The 17839-nt window shown below is 37.5% G+C and overlaps 1 protein-coding gene and 2 pseudogenes across 1 annotated transcript; all 3 read right to left on the minus strand.

Moving 5' to 3' along the window:
- Positions 1 to 1735: 1735 nt before the first annotated feature.
- On the minus strand, positions 1736 to 3391 carry LOC118827425 (chemokine-like receptor 1). The gene is made up of 2 exons (XM_036598781.1): positions 3357 to 3391; positions 1736 to 2830 (listed from the first exon to the last, which is right to left on the minus strand). The coding sequence occupies exon 2, from the start codon at positions 2814 to 2816 to the stop codon at positions 1830 to 1832; it is 987 nt and encodes a 328-aa protein (XP_036454674.1). The 5' UTR covers positions 2817 to 2830; positions 3357 to 3391; the 3' UTR covers positions 1736 to 1829.
- Positions 3392 to 8209: 4818 nt separating this feature from the next.
- On the minus strand, positions 8210 to 9081 carry LOC118827070 (annotated as a pseudogene).
- A 7511-nt stretch (positions 9082 to 16592) lies between these two features.
- On the minus strand, positions 16593 to 17597 carry LOC118827071 (annotated as a pseudogene).
- Between the last annotated feature and the right edge of the window lie 242 nt (positions 17598 to 17839).

The following is a 17839-nucleotide window of genomic DNA, read 5'->3' on the forward strand; positions in this document are numbered from 1 at the left end:
GCATTAAAATCTGCAGAAGTGTGTTCTCTGTAGAGGATGTGTTAGCTTATTGTCACCTAAATCCATAAAACATTGACATTTGACTAGGGAAGCACAAACTTTTACATCTGACTTGTTATACATATAGGATATGTAGTGTGAGTTTTATAGCACTGCTGCACTATACACTGAAATTTGGCAGCTGTACCGCTGACCTCTCACATCTGAATCAAATAAATGAAGTCAAACTCAACTGTGCAGAGAAAAACTGAGAAGCTGATGTTGATCTCCCCAATAGAGACACAGCTTAAACATGTAATCATATTCTGTATATTCTGTAAGATTTTGGTATACAAGGATAATTTTTTATGCTAAAGACCACTACTGTCATTGGCTGTGGGGCATAAAATATATTTATCTATTTATATAGCACATTTTATACACAACAGCAATTTACATCATTAAAACTGAGTAAAACCAGCATAAAGAACATCTGGTTTATGTTAAATGAAAATGACTCAACTATCAATGGCTGCTTCAGTTCAGAGCTGCAGAGCTGGTGGTTTTGTTGCTTATGATGAGAGACAAACTTCATCAGGAAGATTTCTTAACATTAAGTTCCTCTCTGTGCTCTGTTTAGTTCTAAGAATTGAACAGGTTGAAAACCACACAACTGTTTTTGCTGAAAAATGATCTTCAGCAAGCAAAAAGCTAGATACATGCCACGCAGGGGTAGATTAACTTGAGCATAGGCCCCATAAACCTGCCCTAGCTTTTCCTTTAAATGGTCAGGACCAGTGGGTCACAATTTTTTACTATACACTTCTACAACTTAAGAACAACTTTGCATTGTTGCAGCTCATATAATTAATGAATATAAGCCAATTAATAGAAAAAGCAATAGAAAAGCAAAACTACAGTCATATTTTTATGACAATTTATTTACTACAACAATTTACACACTTGCTACAACAATTAAACTATGTTTTTCTAATTAAAAATAGATGCTGTGCTATCTTACACATGCATAAAGAGTATAAGTTGAAAAGACCTTTAATCACATAAGCCATCTCAGTGGAGGGCAAGGACGAAGGCTGGGTGACAGTAGACCTTATTAATACAAGGCATGTTTGTTTATGTAGCATATTTCATTTACAGAGACAATTCAAAGTGCCTAAGTAAAACCAGTAAACATTATAATAAGAGATCAAAACCTAGAAGGAACATGAAGTTGGCTTGACAAAGCCAGCTAATAATGTGGAAAGGTTAAAGCAGTTGTAGACTGTTTTGGGTTTAACAGAAGCTAAGAAGAAGTAAAGTTTATTTCTAATGTATTGTAACATAGGTAGACATACAGGTAATAGAGGTTAAGCATCTCTGTTTTCATTCAACAGAATGAATAGATATTCTTAATATGAATGTTTATGCAGAATGTACCTAGATCTAATACATAAAATTAGCTTTACATCAATAGAGTCAATAGCATATCATCTACATTAACAAGTAACCTTAGAAGTAACCTTGCTCAAGAGAAAGTTTGATTATTCATGATGAAGTGTACTCCTGTCTGAGTTGCAAAATGCAAAACTTATTTGCATAAAGTAAAAATCTGCTGAATTTTTCACCAATAGCAGAGCAAATTTCAGTGCACCACAGCTGCCATGCAATGTTCAGATCTGGCAGAGGCCTCCAGTATAATGTGGAACATTCAGAAAGTCTTTTTTTTGAATATTCAATAACAACAAAGTGTTTAAAATTTATACAGACACAAATTAACTGAATTAAATATTTTTTGGGTGTAAACTTGAGAGTTAAGTTTGAGTTGGGAGTTTCTGATACTTCATGAAAATTTAAATACTAGTTGAATGTTGGTTTTCCCCACAGGTGGTGTAAACTGTCCCTTGGATGGTGTTCTGGTCCTCCTCCTCCTTGACCGCATTCTCAATCTTTGATCGAAAGGCGTAACATTGCTCCTTAACATCTTTCCCCATGAATGCATAAAGAAATGGGTTCAGGCAGCTGTTGGCACTGACAAGAATGAGACTAAATTGCTGTATGGATATCAATAAATCATATTTCATGTGTAATTTAATCAGAATAACAATGTGATATGGCAGCCAGCAGATCAAGAACGTAACAATCAGCACAGTCATGATCAAGAAGGGCTTTTTGGACCTCGCCCTCTGGTTAGATAGCTTTCTTATGATGACAGCATAACAGATAAAAATAAACAGGAATGGGATCACGAATAAAAAAACAAATCGGTATGTTACAGTGGCAATATGATTTTTCTTATAAATGTATCTGTCGATGCACAATGTTTGCTGCTTGTGACGAATGTCTCGGAAAACAAGCGATGGTGTGCTACATGCTGCTGCAATGATCCAACTTAGCATAACTATCACAGAGGCCTTTCTTACAGTGCGCTTGTTCTGAGCCCACACAGGAAACATAACAAGCACACAGCGGTCCACACTGATGATGACGAGGAGGAAGATGCTGCTGTACATGTTGAGCCACAAGGTGAAAGACCTGAACTTGCACATGAAGCGCCCAAAGGGCCAGTCTTTATTGATCATATAGATGACCTTGATGGGCAAAATTGAACAAAATATGAAGTCAGACACAGCCAGGCTCAGGTACCAGGTGCTGACGACTGACTTCTTCACCTTAAATCCTGCAATCCAGATCACCAAACCATTTCCAGCAACACCCAGGACACAGATGATCACATATGCTACTGCATAAAAAATACACGCTGCATCCCTGCAAGATGATGAGCTCATTGTCTGATTCATGGTGTCGTTCTTTGTTTCTGCCATTGGGGTTGAATTCATGATGCCTCTTGATTCTTTACACATTACACACAAAGAAACAAGTGCATTTCTGTTGAGTACTGATGAGAAAAGAGCAAGTGAATGTAAATACATTTAAGAGAGTAAAAAATGAAGTAAAAATAAATATGGCATCTTTTGTTCAAGTTTGTATGTATTTACTGAGTTTTTACTGTTTAATGTGCCATAAGTTTTGCACCATTCACATTTTAGATTTTTTTCAACATGTTAAATTCAGCAAATAAACAGTAACTGTGCATTCAAATGTGCAGTACTGTGTTCTCTGTAGAGAATGTGTTATCATTTAGAAAATCATCAAAGAATTTCATTTGACCAGAGGCACACAGACTTTTGCATAAGACTGCATGTTCCTATAAGGTATATAATTTGAGTGTTTTAGCATTGCTGCATCATATACTGAAATTTGGCATTTGTACTGTTGACTGAATCAGATAAACCAAGTCAATGGTATGGTAAAGACCACTACTCTAAATAAAACCAGCATAAAGCACATCTGGTTTATATTGAAGCAAAATGACTCACTTGTCAATGGCTGCTTCAGTTCAGAGCTGCAGAGCTGATGGTTTTGTGGCTTATGATGAGGGTAAGACTTTATCTATCAGGAACATTACTTAACATTCATTTCCTCTCTGTGTTCAGTTTAGTTCTAAGAATTTAACAAGTTGAAAACCACACACCACACTGTTTCTCCTGAGAAATGAGCCTCAGCAAGCATGAAGCTAGATACACATATTTTATAGATACATATAGTTCCCAATATTGTAAAGATGGAGGAAAGGTATTCTAGTAATATTGGTTATATTAGGTGTGAATTGCAAGACAAATCGGGATCGATGATGACACCAAGATTTTGTAACTATTGCAACTATTAGCCTTTTATTTGGTCAGGACCCACCAACGTGTCCAAATTTTTACTACATACTTCTCTAACCTAAGAATAACTCAGCTACTTTGCATTGTTGTAACCCACATAGTTAATAAATAATAAGAAAATGGTTTTAAACAGCAAAGGAGTGGTCACTGGACCTCATTTATGCAAAGCAAGTTTATCTGTGTAGCACATTTCATACACAAAGGCAATTCAAAGTGATTAAATAAAAGCAGCGTACATTAAAATAAAATAAATCAAAAGATCAAAATCGAGAAGCAGAGAATTTCATTAACAAGCTTTAAGCCCATGTGGGGCTCCAAATAAGGGGCCCAGTGGTGCCCAAACTAAGCCCTCATAGTATGTGCCCCTGGTTTCACAACAGATTTCACAACAAGCTTAGTTTGGGCTGCAACCGCAGAAGCTCTAACATGAGGCCTTGCACACACCCCTCGTTTCACATTAGATTGGGGCCCCACTATGTGCAGCCCACTTTAAGCCCCCATATAAGGACTTAGTGTGGGCTGCCACTAAATTTTAGAACACATTTTAGAAAAGTTACTTGTAAACCATAATCAGGAGCTAAAGCTTGAAGTGTCCACAGATATGGCTCACCAAGGCTTCAATGGTGTGTGAGGAACACCACTCCATGCTGCAAGGGAAGAATGACCAATGTCTAGGAATTTTGAACCTCAGAAACTTTTTAACCGCACAATCCTCAACCAAACATGCACATTCACAAAGACTACGGGATCTGCTAATATGAAAAAGAAATAAAATAATAAACAATAAAATAAACAGTAATTGCCATTAATGTCTTTGCATGCACTAATAATTTATGCATTTTTTATTTGTTTTCCATATTAGCAGACACATACTAACATGCACACCCAAATGTCCAATCATTTTCTCATGTTGTATTCATTTCTTATTCTTAAATATTTCATATTAATGTAACATTCAGCAGTGATGACTGCCATTCACTCGAACATGACAGAGTGATGTGGTGGTGTGACTTGAATGCAGGGAGGTATATAAACATACAGTTGTAAACTTATTCTAATATTGTCGTGTTCTGTATGCAGACATGATTTTCATTATGTAAATGTAATGTATATTCAATTCCATTTTTCCTGTAGCAAGAACCAAAAACAGACATAATAAATAAAAAAATAATTCTATAGTTGGGACGCTGTGCAAAATGTAGATAAAAACAAAATGCAATGATGTGCAGATCATTTAAACCCTATATTTCTTTGAAAATAGTACAAAGACAACATACCAAATGTTCAAATGTTGAAACTGAGACATTTTCTTGTTTTTGGAAAAATATATACCCATGATGAATTTGACACCAACAACACATTCCAAAAAAAAAATTGCTATTTGTATATATCAAAGCATTTTCATTATTTGGAGAATACCTCAGGTGAATGTAGAGTTTGTGTGTCTTCACCCCAGGATAGACTTCCAGCGCATGAAATCTTTGGTGTTAAATGTCCTGTGTTATGTTGTATTTGGCCAGTATTGTATATTGCATTTTTTTCGACCTGCTGCTAACCCAACATTATTGGGTAGCTCACTGCAGTTGGAGGAGAACACTCACTGCGAATATGTTGCCTAATAGAAGCCCTTGCTGACCAGCCTGATAAAGAGTGATGTGGAGAGACAGAGGGCCATCCTGTCCAGCAAGAGAGGGTGAGGCCAACTGTGCTCCTTTCGCAATGAACAGCTGTCAACTTGAGATCTCCTTATGAAAGAGGAAATGTGGTAACTTTACTGTAGGGTGCGTAACACTTACATTAGGCCATCATGACAACTGACACAAACATACTTTAATCATTTACAAATGCTTATTACTTACAAATGGTTTTACTAAACTCACTTAGCCTACTAGCAACTTTAGTTGCCATGAGATGTACATTTACATTATGTAGTCATTGAGCAGATGCTCTTAATCAGCACAAAATGTGCAAGCAGTGGAAGCCAAAGCAAAACAAAATACTATAGATTGAGACTGCAGTGATCATTATCCTAAAAGACAAGTCCATTTAATTTAGATTAATGTAGCTAAATAAAAACGAAGTTGAATTATGTCTAGTTTTATTCTTTTTAAAGCAAGTGAACAATAAAGCCAGGTTAAGTGCAGAGGACTGAATAAAAACACTTGATATTAAGTGGGAGAGAATGCAGAAAGAAGATGTTACTCTTCAGGCAATGACAGAAGAGTTAAGAGATTTTGCAGTGCAAAGTTAAGGGAGAAGTTTGTTCCTCCACTGAGGGGCCAAGACACTGAAGCAGTAAGACCTAACCTTACAGTCATGCTCAGAATTTTTTGGAGGGACATGTCAAGAATTTAGAAGGGGAAGACCTAAGCTGCTATGCAACTGAGCTTGAGGCAAAGGTTGTATCTGTTTCTTGCCTCAACAAGAAGCCTGTGGAGAGATCTCAGCAGAGGAGTCAGGGACAGTGCTGAAATTTGCATGCTGCACCTTTTTTTCTGTCTAATAAATAAAACTTTAATTATTACAAGATCCATCCATGATAGAATACAATTGTACAGCGAATTCTATACACACAAGAATTGTACTTTTCAATGTAGTCCCTCTCTTTGATGGATGTCAGGTGTAATTGCGCAACATCAGTGTGCAATCTCATTACTGCTCTTGTGGCTGAACAGAAGTGAATTCCTGCAGCCATGTTACAAAAATGTAGTGTAATGCATTGTAACTCTGTCATTAACATGGTAAAAAACATTAGTGTCAAAATCTTCACTGAATTTATTCACTGTACAAAACTGTTTATTACACAGGAGTTTTACAGGTGATTGTTATTCCTCAAAGTTCTTGAGATCTTTTTAAAACTCTCACTGTTGTTCAGTTTTACCGACTGCCTCATTTGGCAAGCTATTTCACATTATCAGCATTACACCACACTGACATACCAAAAAAAAAGATAAAGGGCTACAAAGTTAGTTGTGATAACGTGCTATGTTATTTTACCCAGAAAATGTCATGACACAATGCAATGTCATCAAAAATGATGTAACTTGACATATTATTATTGTGCCAACTTGGCATCAAAGTTGACAAAAGCAGCCTTTATGACAGCTGATGCCTTTTGGAATAAGCATTTATAAATGTTTATGTTTGTGTCAGTTGTCATTAAGGGCATATGTAGGTGCCATATAGCCTTCCAAACAGTGCCCTAGAGTAAAGTGTTACCGGACATGCTTAGACAGCTGCTGACACTACTTATGACTAAAAGTCAAACCACTTGTGATGGTCTGGCAGATTTGTGGTTATGCTTTAAGTTGGGGTGCAAGAGGAGGTGTTCATTCATGAATATCTTCTGTCCAAAAGAATTACTTTACTACAAATAGATTACCGAAGTGTGGCTTATGTATTAATGTAATTACACAAGTGTGTGCTGATTGTTGTAGCAGGATATTTTCTGTCATATAATTGCACATGTGAACAGTTTTTTTGTTTAACAAGACTTGTTTAATTGTAACACTAAATCTGCACAGGATACAGCAATATTTTCCATAATAATAATAAGCAATATTTTCCTAATATTTAGCCAGCTGTAGTAGAATTCCTGAGATCTAACCAAGTTCTGGCTTTAATCCATTCTGCAATGTGATGGTATTTGCATAGGAACACAAATTTTAAAGTAAAGGTGTGCAATTAATTAAAATATATGTGCTGTATAACTCTAACTTGAAAGCAGCATGCAGATCAAAATAATTTCAAGGACAAACAGAGAGGAATAAAAACTGCCATTGTAATGGGTAATGAATTTGTGTCTACACTGCACATAAGGAATAAATATATGAGAGTATTTCTGCTAATAATATTGTGTTGTAATATTGACATATAAAACATTTGATATCATGAGGCGTACTGAAGATACACATCTTAAATTAACTTTTTTTTTTAATATATGCATATTCCACATTTGATGCCTGCATCACATTGCAAAAAAAAAAAAAGTTGGGAGCATGTTTACTGTATTACATCATCTTTCCTTTAAACAGCACTTAATAATCATTTGGGTCTGAAGGCACAAGCCAATCTATTTTTGAAAGCAGATTTTTCTGTTATACAGATCTTCAGCTGTCCAACCATATTGGGGTTTTTGATGTCATATTTTGAGCTTAATAATACATAAATTCTAAATTCGAGAGTTCTTAGAGTTCTGGACTGCAGGCAGGCCAGTCTAGTGCCCGCTTTTACTGATTACATAACCATGCTGTTGTAAGTCAAGCAGAATGTGGCTTGGTTTTGTCATGTTGAAATAAACATGGGGGCATAAAAGGCAGCATTTTTTTCTTCAGGGCAGAGTTTGCTGTGCTACAGCTGCCATGCAATGCTCATATCTGGCAAAGCTCTGCACAGTGGAACTTTACTGTTCAGTAAAAGACTTTTTTTGATTAATTTGGTTTGGTTAATTATGTTTGGTCCATTAGCAGTTAAGGTGTCCTTTTTGTGATACTCAGTAAAAACTAAATGCTAGTTGAATGTCTGCTTTCCCCAGAGGTGGTGTAAGCTGTCCCTTGGATGGTGTTCAGGTCATCCTCCTCCTTGACTGCATTCTCAATCTTCAACCAAAGAGCATAACATTGCTCCTTAATGTCTTTTCCCATGAATGCATAAAGAAATGGGTTCAGACAGCTGTTGGCACTGGCGAGAATGAGACTAAACACATATGCGGTGTACAATGAATCATCATATATCATGAATAAATCCATCAAAATAACAGTGTGATATGGCAGCCAGCAGATCAAGAAAGTTACAATCAGCATTGTCATGATTTTGAATGGCTTTTTGGACTTTGCCGTCTTGTTATAGCAATATACATTTGAAAATTGATGTAAATGCAAAAAGAAACTGTTTCAAGCTGATACATGTCTAGGAACAGCCGATGGTGTGCTAAGTGCTGCTGAGATGATCCAAGCTAGCAAGACTACCACAGAGGCCTTTCTTACAGTCCGCTGGTTTTGAGCCCACACAGGAAACGTAACAATCACACAGCGGTCCACACTGATGATGACGAGGAGGAGGACGCTGCTGAACATGTTGAGGAACAAGATGAAGTAACTAAACTTGCACATGAAGCGCCCGAAGAGCCACTCGTCTTTGATCATGTCAGTGACTCTGAATGGCAGGAAGGAGCAGAATATGAAGTCAGACCAGCCAGACTCAGGTACCAGGTGCTGACGACTGACTTCTTCACCTTAAATCCTGCAATCCAGATCACCAAACCATTTCCAGCAACACCCAGGACAATGATGATCACATTAGTTACGGCATAGAAAATACACACTGCATTGCAAGATTCAGCATGTTTTGGTTCTGTGGTTGTGGTTGAATTCATGATGCCTCTTGATTCTGTACATTAAACACAGATAAGTGTAGTTCTGTTGAGTACTGATAGAAAAGGAGCAAATAAAAGTTCTATCTATTCAACTTTTTAAAATATTTTATATTAAATATGATTTATTTGTGCAAAATGTTATGTATTTGCTAAGTTTTTCCTTTTAGGAAAAAGATATATAATTTGCCATAACGTGTGCACAGTTTATAAATGATCTTTTATTATCCGCTGACAAAGGAAACATATCCTTACTGGTTTTACTCGATCTTAGTGCAGCTTTTGACACAATAGACCGTTCCATTCTATTAGACAGGCTTGAGAAACTAGTAGGAGTGACAGCTAAAGCTCTTTTGTGGTTCAAATCTTACCTTAGTGATCGCTATGAGTTTGTTAATGTAAATGGTGAACCATCAGCTCTCACAAGAGTAAAGTATGGTGTTCCACAGGGCTCTGTCTTAGGACCCATGTTATTTACCTTATATATGCTACCACTAGGTACCATCATTAGAAAACATGGCATCAGTTTCCACTGCTATGCCGATGATAAACAATTATATATTTCAGCTAAACCAGAGGACAAAACTGAACTTAATAAGATAGAGGACTGTGTAAAAGACATTAAGGATGGATGTCAAGCAACTTCCTTTTACTAAATTTGGACAAAACCGAAGTCCTTCTCCTTGGTCCAAAAGCTGCTAGGGATAATCTGCCTACGTTTACTCTTAATCTCGATAGTTTCTCAATTGCACCAGGCACATCTGTAAAAAGCCTTGGTGTCGATCCCAGTCTGGCCTTCGATGAGCATATTACCAATATTACCAGAATAGCTTTCCTCCACCTGCGTAACATCGCTAAATTAAGAAATGCTCCGTCGCTACAGGATGCAGAAATGTTAGTTCACGCCTTCATCATGTCCAGGTTAGATTACTGTAATGCTCTGCTTTCTGGCTGTTCCAGCCAAAACCTTAACAAGCTTCAATTAGTCCAGAACGCTGCAGCCAGAGTTCTCAGCAAAACCAGGAAATTCGACCACATTAGCCCAATTTGTGTACCTTACATTGGTTGCCAGTTAAATTCCGCATTGAGTACAAAATTCTTCTACTGACGTATAAAGCTTTGAATGGCCTTGCTCCTCAGTACCTCAGTGACCTTATTTCCCTATTATCAACCGACACGCCCACTTAGATCACAAGGTGCTGCTCATTATTAGTACCCAGAATAAATAAATTTACGTCAGGGGGAAGAGCCTTTTCATACAAAGCCCCCCAGCTTTGGAATAGCCTACCAGTCTGTGTTCGGGACTCAGACACAGCCTCCATCTTTAAGTCTAGGCTAAAAACTTACCTGTTTAGTCGAGCCTTTGGTTAATTTGTTTTCCTAACTATGTCCCTCTCATCCTAAATCAATGAAACATTGTCATTTGACTAGGGAAGCACAAATGTTTACATCCGACTTGTTATACATATAGGATATGCAGTGTGAGTTTTATAGCACTGCTGCACTATACACTGAAATTTGATATTTGTACTGTTGAACTTTCACATCTGAATCAAATAAATGAAGTCAAACTCAACTGTGCAGAAAAAAACTGAGAAGCTGATGTTGATCTCCCCAATAGAGACACAGCATAAACATGTAATTGTAATCTGTATATTCTGATTTTGTATGCTAAAGACCACTACTGTCATTGGCTGTTGGTCATAAAATATATTTATCTATTCATATAGCACGTTTTAAACACAACAGCAATTTACATCATTAAAGCTTAATTAAACCAGCATAAAGAACATCTGGTTTATGTTTGAATGATAATGACTCACCTGTCAATGCCTGCTTTAGTTCAGAGCTGCAGAGCTGATGTTTTTGATGCTTATGATGAGGCACAAACTTTATCTATAAGGAAAATGTCAACACTCAGTTCCTCTCTGTGCTCTGTTTAGTTCTAAGAATTGAACAGGTTGAAAACCACACAGCTGTTTCTGCTGAGAAATTATCTTCAGCAAGCACAAAGCTAGATACATGCCATGCAGGGGTAGATTGACCCTAGGCCCCATAAACCTGCCCAGCTTAACCCTTTAAATGTTCAGGATCCACCAACAGGTCAAAATTTTTACTACACACTTCTATAACCTAGGAATAATTAAACAACTTTGCATTGTTGTATCCCACATTAATTTAAGTTAATGATTAATAAGCCAATAAATATAAAGAGCAACAGAAAAGCAAAACTACAGCAATAATTTTCTAACATTTTTATTTACTACAACAGTTTAAATACTTGCTACAACAGTTATACAACTTATAAATGCATGCAGAATAAGACTTTAATTTAGTTTATGTATGATGTGTTTTACCCTCATTTACGTGTCTAAGAGGAAAAGGTCATTTTCTAATAGTTGATTTTGTATTGAAACATTATAAATATAAGAGATCAAAATCTAGAAGGAAAATTTCTTGAGTCAACAAAGTTAGTTTGTCAAAGCCTGCTAATATTATAGAACAGTTAAAGCAGTTGTAGACTGTTTTGGGTTTATATGGTATCGAAATGTAGAGGGTTGTTTATGCTGTGTTATGCTGTGTCCAGTTGTTTTTAGGTTATTTTACATTTAAGGGATTATTTTCATTGATTGATTGCTGCTAAGTGGTTGATAGGCTGGTTGAGATGGTGTTCCATGTGGTTGCTAAAGTGTGGCTAAGTGGTTGCTGAGGTTTTATTAGTCAGTTGCTTTGGGACCCCAGCTGATTGCTGGGTGTTGTTAAGCAGTTGTATTCAAGGTTGTTCCTTTAATGTTTTTAAGGGGATTACAATGGTGTTCCCAGTCGTTGCTAGATAGTTAGTAGTGGTTTTCCAACTATGGTATCCTAGTTGTGTAAAAAAGGTGTTCAAGCTGACATAAGTGAAGTGCATAAACGTTTGACTACATATTGTACAATGACTCGTGGAATAAGAGATTCCACTTGATCGTTCCTCCATTCAAGGACCTAGCCTAACCTTTCACAATGGGGTGGCCAAGTTAGACCTAATGAATTTATTGTGGTGACAAAAGGACAAATATCAAATGGCGATCAACAGTGTTCTTCTTTGCATTTACTAAAATGCATTGAATTTACTTTTTGAAAGTAAACTAAAAAACAAAACAAAAAAGGGTTATTTTTGGCATTGCCTTTTGATCTTAGGCTTGTGTGTAGCTGCTCAGCTAAGGAAACCCGTTTAGTGAAGCTACTAACATGCAATTCTTCTGCAGATGTTGCTTCCAGAGGCAATTTGGAACTCTTTTGTGAGTGATACAACAGAGGACAGGCAGTGTGCCCTTCAGCACTTTTGTGGCTAAGCTGTTGTTGCTCTTAGCTGCTTACATTTCACAATAATAGCACTTACAGTTGACAGGGGCAGATCTAGCAGGACAGAAATTTCTCAAACTGACTTGTGGCAGAGGTGGCATCCTGTGAGAGTTTCATGTTTAAAGTCATTTAGGTCTTCAGTATGACCCATTCTACTGCCAGTGTTTGTTTATCGAGACTGCAAGGCTATGTGCTTAATTTTATCCACCTGTTAGCAATGAGTGTGGCTGAAACACTGAACTCAATAATTAGGAGTGGTGTCCCAATACTTTTGTCCATATAATGTATGACAGTTCACTGCTAGTTTTAGCATTAGACATTAGCAGTCTTTTAAGAAGGCTAGCACGCTGAATTTTCAGTCTCAGTCCTCCACTGTGCATGTGCTGTTTTTTTCTGATATTTTTTCCTAACTGCATCAGTGCTGACACAAAGGATAATGGGACATTTAAGGCAGCGAAAGATGCATCTACACTAGGCATACTGGGGACCTTCCAGGCCAAAGTGCTGCAGAGATTAGTGTTTACCCTTATCCGAGTGAGTCACAGTGAGACTGTGATTATCTAGTTAGAAACCCAGATATAACTGTATGTCTTAACACCAAGTTAACAAATCTTTGCTCATTCATTATAAATAGTACATAATATGAATGGTTGTTCTGACATTTCTTCCAGATGAGGCATTTAGATTAACAGTAATATCCAAATGTGATTGTCTTAGCCACATTAGCAGTGGCTAAATTGAAAGGCATATTTTTTACAAAACTTCCCACCAGCTGTCCTTATGGTAGCATCTCAGACATACACACTGAGGATGGCACAAAGTTGTCTTCAAAGAAACGCTGAAAGAGGACTTTATTCTGTTAAAGACTTATTTCACACTACCCAATAAAGCGATCTTTGGGTTAGTGAGACAGTAAACCTGTTCCATTAATATATGTTTCAAGTTCATGTATCTGGATAAACTTTGGCCGACTGCAATTTTCCCACATAGAAATTATGTCTGCACATATTTCCAGCCTTGTGCAAGGCCACCTCCAGCAGCTAGAGAGAGACAAGGCACCACAAAGTGGTGATTAGGGCTGAGCAGCAACAGCTGCAAGCACCCTACTTAAGGGGTGCTCACACACCGTTCTGTGCTCAGTCTTGAGTTTGTGCTGCTATGTGCGTGTGTCTCTTGGCCAAGCTGGTCATTATCGGGTATCTCTTACCCTCCAAGTTAGTCACTTGGGACCTCTGTCCTTTTTGAGTTAAAACTCCCAGCTTCTACCACCTTTTGCATTGACTCCTTTCTCCCTGTAGTTTGTAGAAATTCTCTTTTGTTTGATGATGCTGTCCTGGCATTTCTTTTATTTGGCCTTTGTCCTCTCCCCTCTTGTTTGTCAACCCCTCTGTGAGCTTCCCTCCAGCATTGCTGCAGTAGTTCAGTGGTAATGTACTCACCTTCTCTACCCGGTGTTGCTGGTTTGATCCTTGCTTAGCGAGTCTTTGTTTTTCCTCTATCCCTGCTTTCCTTGGAGCCTCTGCTGTTCTGCACTTGAGTCCTACCACCTCATGTCAGACTAGTAGTTCACCCCTTAGCACTTCTGTATACTGTTCAGAAGGTTGCTGGTTCGTAATCACATGTTAATGCAGGGTGTAAAAGGCCCAGTCAGAACTAGGCACAGAGGGGATCTCTGAGGGTTGCATTTCTTTTCCAAACAGCAGTTCTGGACAATTCAAATGTGTTCAGTTATGCTAATTGCATTTCAGCTATTTCACCACATTTTGCTATTGTGCTATACTGAAAAAGTGGCAGAAAATACAAGGGTAAAGTTGACTTCTTCAGATTTTTCTTTCCACCTTAAATGATCCAGTGGTAATGTTCAGGTGTTTGTTACCACTGCATCACTGAGGGTGGAATGGAAAATTCATACAAGAAGGTGGGTTTCAAGATTTAAAAGAATAATGTGAAATCACAAATTTGAGTAAAGTTACCTCAGCAGTTTATCAAGTTATTTCTGGGTACTGCTCTGAGCAAGGTTTGCTTTTAATTGGCTCAGATGCACTGTGGCACCGCTACTACTTGCAGACTGACTGCTATGACCCCAGAGCACAGAGGTTTAAGCAGTGTGTTTTCCCCATTTTTAATGCATCTTATCTTAATATGCCATAAGTCAGTGCTGAGTACTTCCTACACAATATGCATTTGTCTTTTCCTGTTTTAACACATTAGATAAACAAGAAGTCCTTCATAAAATGAAGCAGGCTGTTGGAGCAAGGCAAACACATAATAATATGCAGTATGCGGGCGCCACCTAGTGTTTATCCAGTCAATGCATAATCCATAATGAGAAATTGCAGACCAGCTAGAGGATGTTCTCAGAGACATCTTCAACATCTCGCTAAGCTGTTGTTCCAGCATGTTTCAAGGCCACAAGCACTGTCCACATGCCAAAGAAATCTCCAGTGTCTTCCCTCAATGACTACCCATGTAGTCACCACTTGTCACCAGTGTCACAGACCTATCAGAACAAGTTCTATGGCATTTTTCTAATCATACCAAATTTAGTTTGCTGGGCATAAAGAATGGGTTAACAATACAGTTTTCTTCATACACCAACTTTTTTTCATTCAGTATGTAAGTTACAGCTATTTCTCACTTGAGGGTGCCATTACTAACTAACATGGGCCTAACTTTTAGCCCCATGCAGAGCGTAGTAGTGGATGCGAATCTACATACTACTACACTACCATACTAATGATTGGTATAATGCTTGGTAGCAGTGTAATGATATGCATGTGAATGTTCTTTTTTTCTACATGAGGATCACGAGACAATGTGAGAGCCTGACATACTTTGTTTACATAGATATTCACCTTAAATTGTTCTATAAGGCTAAAGGGGATGTCATTGGGAGTAATGTGGCATATGTTACTGCTTCATGAAACGCCAGCAAGACTGGACATTGAAACTGGAGTGAATTAAACGTCTAAATGGCTGACTAAATCAGGAAATCCACATTATTCCCGTGAATAGAATTTGAAGAGGAGGTTGCTTTCCAGGAAAAAAAAAAGAGATTTGTAGATTGTATGTCTCAGTTAATCTTTTCGCTACACATCTCCTTTTTATTTTGTAGCAGTCGCATAGTGAGGTCTATGTTGCAATACAGAATACACTAAATTTCATCTGTTCCTAAATTTGCAGAGAACAGCCTTATGGGCTCAGAGTTGAGTTCAAATGAGCACAAAATTAGATCAATGAAAAAGAAGCAGAGATCAAGTTTATTGTTATAGTGTGTATTGTAATACAGATAGACATACAGGCAAGATAAGTTAAGCATCTCTGGATTAATACAAGAGACTAGAAAGTTCTTTGGCCCAACTTTAAATCAGTAAGTCAGGCCATGGCTACTTTGCTGCTGAAAAGAATATTCATCCCATGCTGTGCATCCCATTACCTGTATTTTATCATGGTTTATAGTACAGCAAATTTAATTAGAAGTATATTACACAATGGGGTAAAACAAAGCAAAGAGAGAACTAGTATTGGTGATCTTAATGTTTAAAGCTCTATATTGAAAAATCTTTTCCAAGCCTGTATTTTCCATCTCTGTGGCAGCTAATAAAAAATCTCCCAAGCTAACTCAAAACAGAAGGAGGACCCTTCTGTGCATTACAGCAGGGGTTCCCAATCCTAGTCCTAGCAACCAAACACTGTTTACATTTTTGTGCTTTAGAAAAACACCAAAATCTCAATGTGTGTCCAATATCACCCCTAGTGGTTACACTGTAAAAAATAAGATAATCTTGAAATTAAAATCATCAGGCATCTTACTTCACACATGTTTTTTTACACAGTTAACTTAAGGGTAATGATGAATTCTGGTGCCTTAAAAATGAGTAAACTGAAAAATGTAAAAATGTAAAATATTTTTATTGAATGTTCAAAAGTGATGAATGTTATAGTAAATGTAACTTTTACTATAGGTGGAGAATATTAACACAAATTTAGCCACATAGAGGAGGGCATATGTTACATAGCCAGTCTTCTTACATACACGTGCATAACTTGAAATATGTGTTTTTGCAGGATTCTTTTTTTTTTTCATTTTTTTTCATACTTCATATTGCTGCTGCAATGGCAATTTAACTGAAAGATATTTCCTGCTTAAAAAAATTAAGTGTGTTGCATTACATGGAAAAGGGTGATTGCTCTGGGTAAACTGCTTGAGGCATCTGTCCCTTGGACGGTGTTCTGATCATCTTCCTCCTTGACTGCATTCTCAGTTTTTGACCGAAGTGCATAAAATTGTTCCTTAAGGTCTTTTCCCATGAATACATAAAGAAAGAGTTCAGACAGCTGTTGGCATGGGAAAGAAAGATGCTAAATACATATGCTATGATCAGAGGACCATTAGGTCGCATGAATAATGACATCAGAGAAAGAGTTTGATGAGGCAGCCAGGAGATCAAGAAAGTAACAATCAGCACCGTCATGATCTTAACAGGCTTTTTTGACTTTACCGTTTGGTTGGACTTCAGCTTTCGAATGATGAATATATAACAAATGATAATGATCACGAACGGGATCATAAATAAAAAAATGAATCAGCAGGCTATGTCAGCAGAGTAGTGTTCTATATTATTGTAATTGTACCTACAAATTGTTTTCTGGCTGCCGTTATCATAATGAATGTCTTGAAAAACAGCTGATGGTGCACTCAATGTTGCTGCAATGATCCAAACTAGCATGACTATCACTGAGGCCTTTCTTATGGTGCGCTTTTTCTGAGCCCACACAGGAAACATAACAAGCACACAGCGGTCCACACTGACGATGACAAGGAGGAAGATGCTGCTGTACATGTTGAGCCACATCATGAAGGAACCAAACTTGCACATGAAGCGCCCGAAGAACCACTCATTATTGACCACATAGACAACCCTGAAGGGCAGAGTGGAGCAGAATGTGAAGTCAGACACTGCCAGGCTCAGGTACCAGGTGGTGACGACTGACTTCTTCACCTTAAATCCTGCAATCCAGATCACCAAACCATTTCCAGCAAAACCCAGGATTAAGATGATCACATTAGTGACTTCAGAAAAAATGCACATTACCTCCCTGCAAGATGAGGAACTTGTGCTGTTGTTCTTATTCTCAGCATATTCTGTCTGTGTCACTGGGGTTGAATTCATGATGCCTCTTGATTCTGTGCAGCAAACACAAATAGAAAAGTGTGCTTCTCTTGACTACTGATAAGAAAGGAGCATTTAATTGGTTTGTTGGAAGTTATGACTGTATACACCTTTAATTTATATAATGTGAAATTTATTGTAGTGCTCCACTATGCATTGAAATTTGGCATCTGTACAGATGAACTCTCACATCTGAATCAAATAATCCAAGTCAAATTCAGATCTGATGAGATAAATAGACA

The sequence above is a fragment of the Colossoma macropomum genome, unplaced genomic scaffold (assembly GCF_904425465.1).
Source record: "Colossoma macropomum unplaced genomic scaffold, Colossoma_macropomum, whole genome shotgun sequence".
Classification (NCBI taxonomy): Eukaryota; Metazoa; Chordata; class Actinopteri; order Characiformes; family Serrasalmidae; genus Colossoma; species Colossoma macropomum.

Coding starts and splice junctions, on each gene's coding strand:
- LOC118827425 (XM_036598781.1), bottom strand. CDS start 2,816: ATGAATTCAACCCCAATGGCAGAAACAAAGAACGACACCATGAATCAG.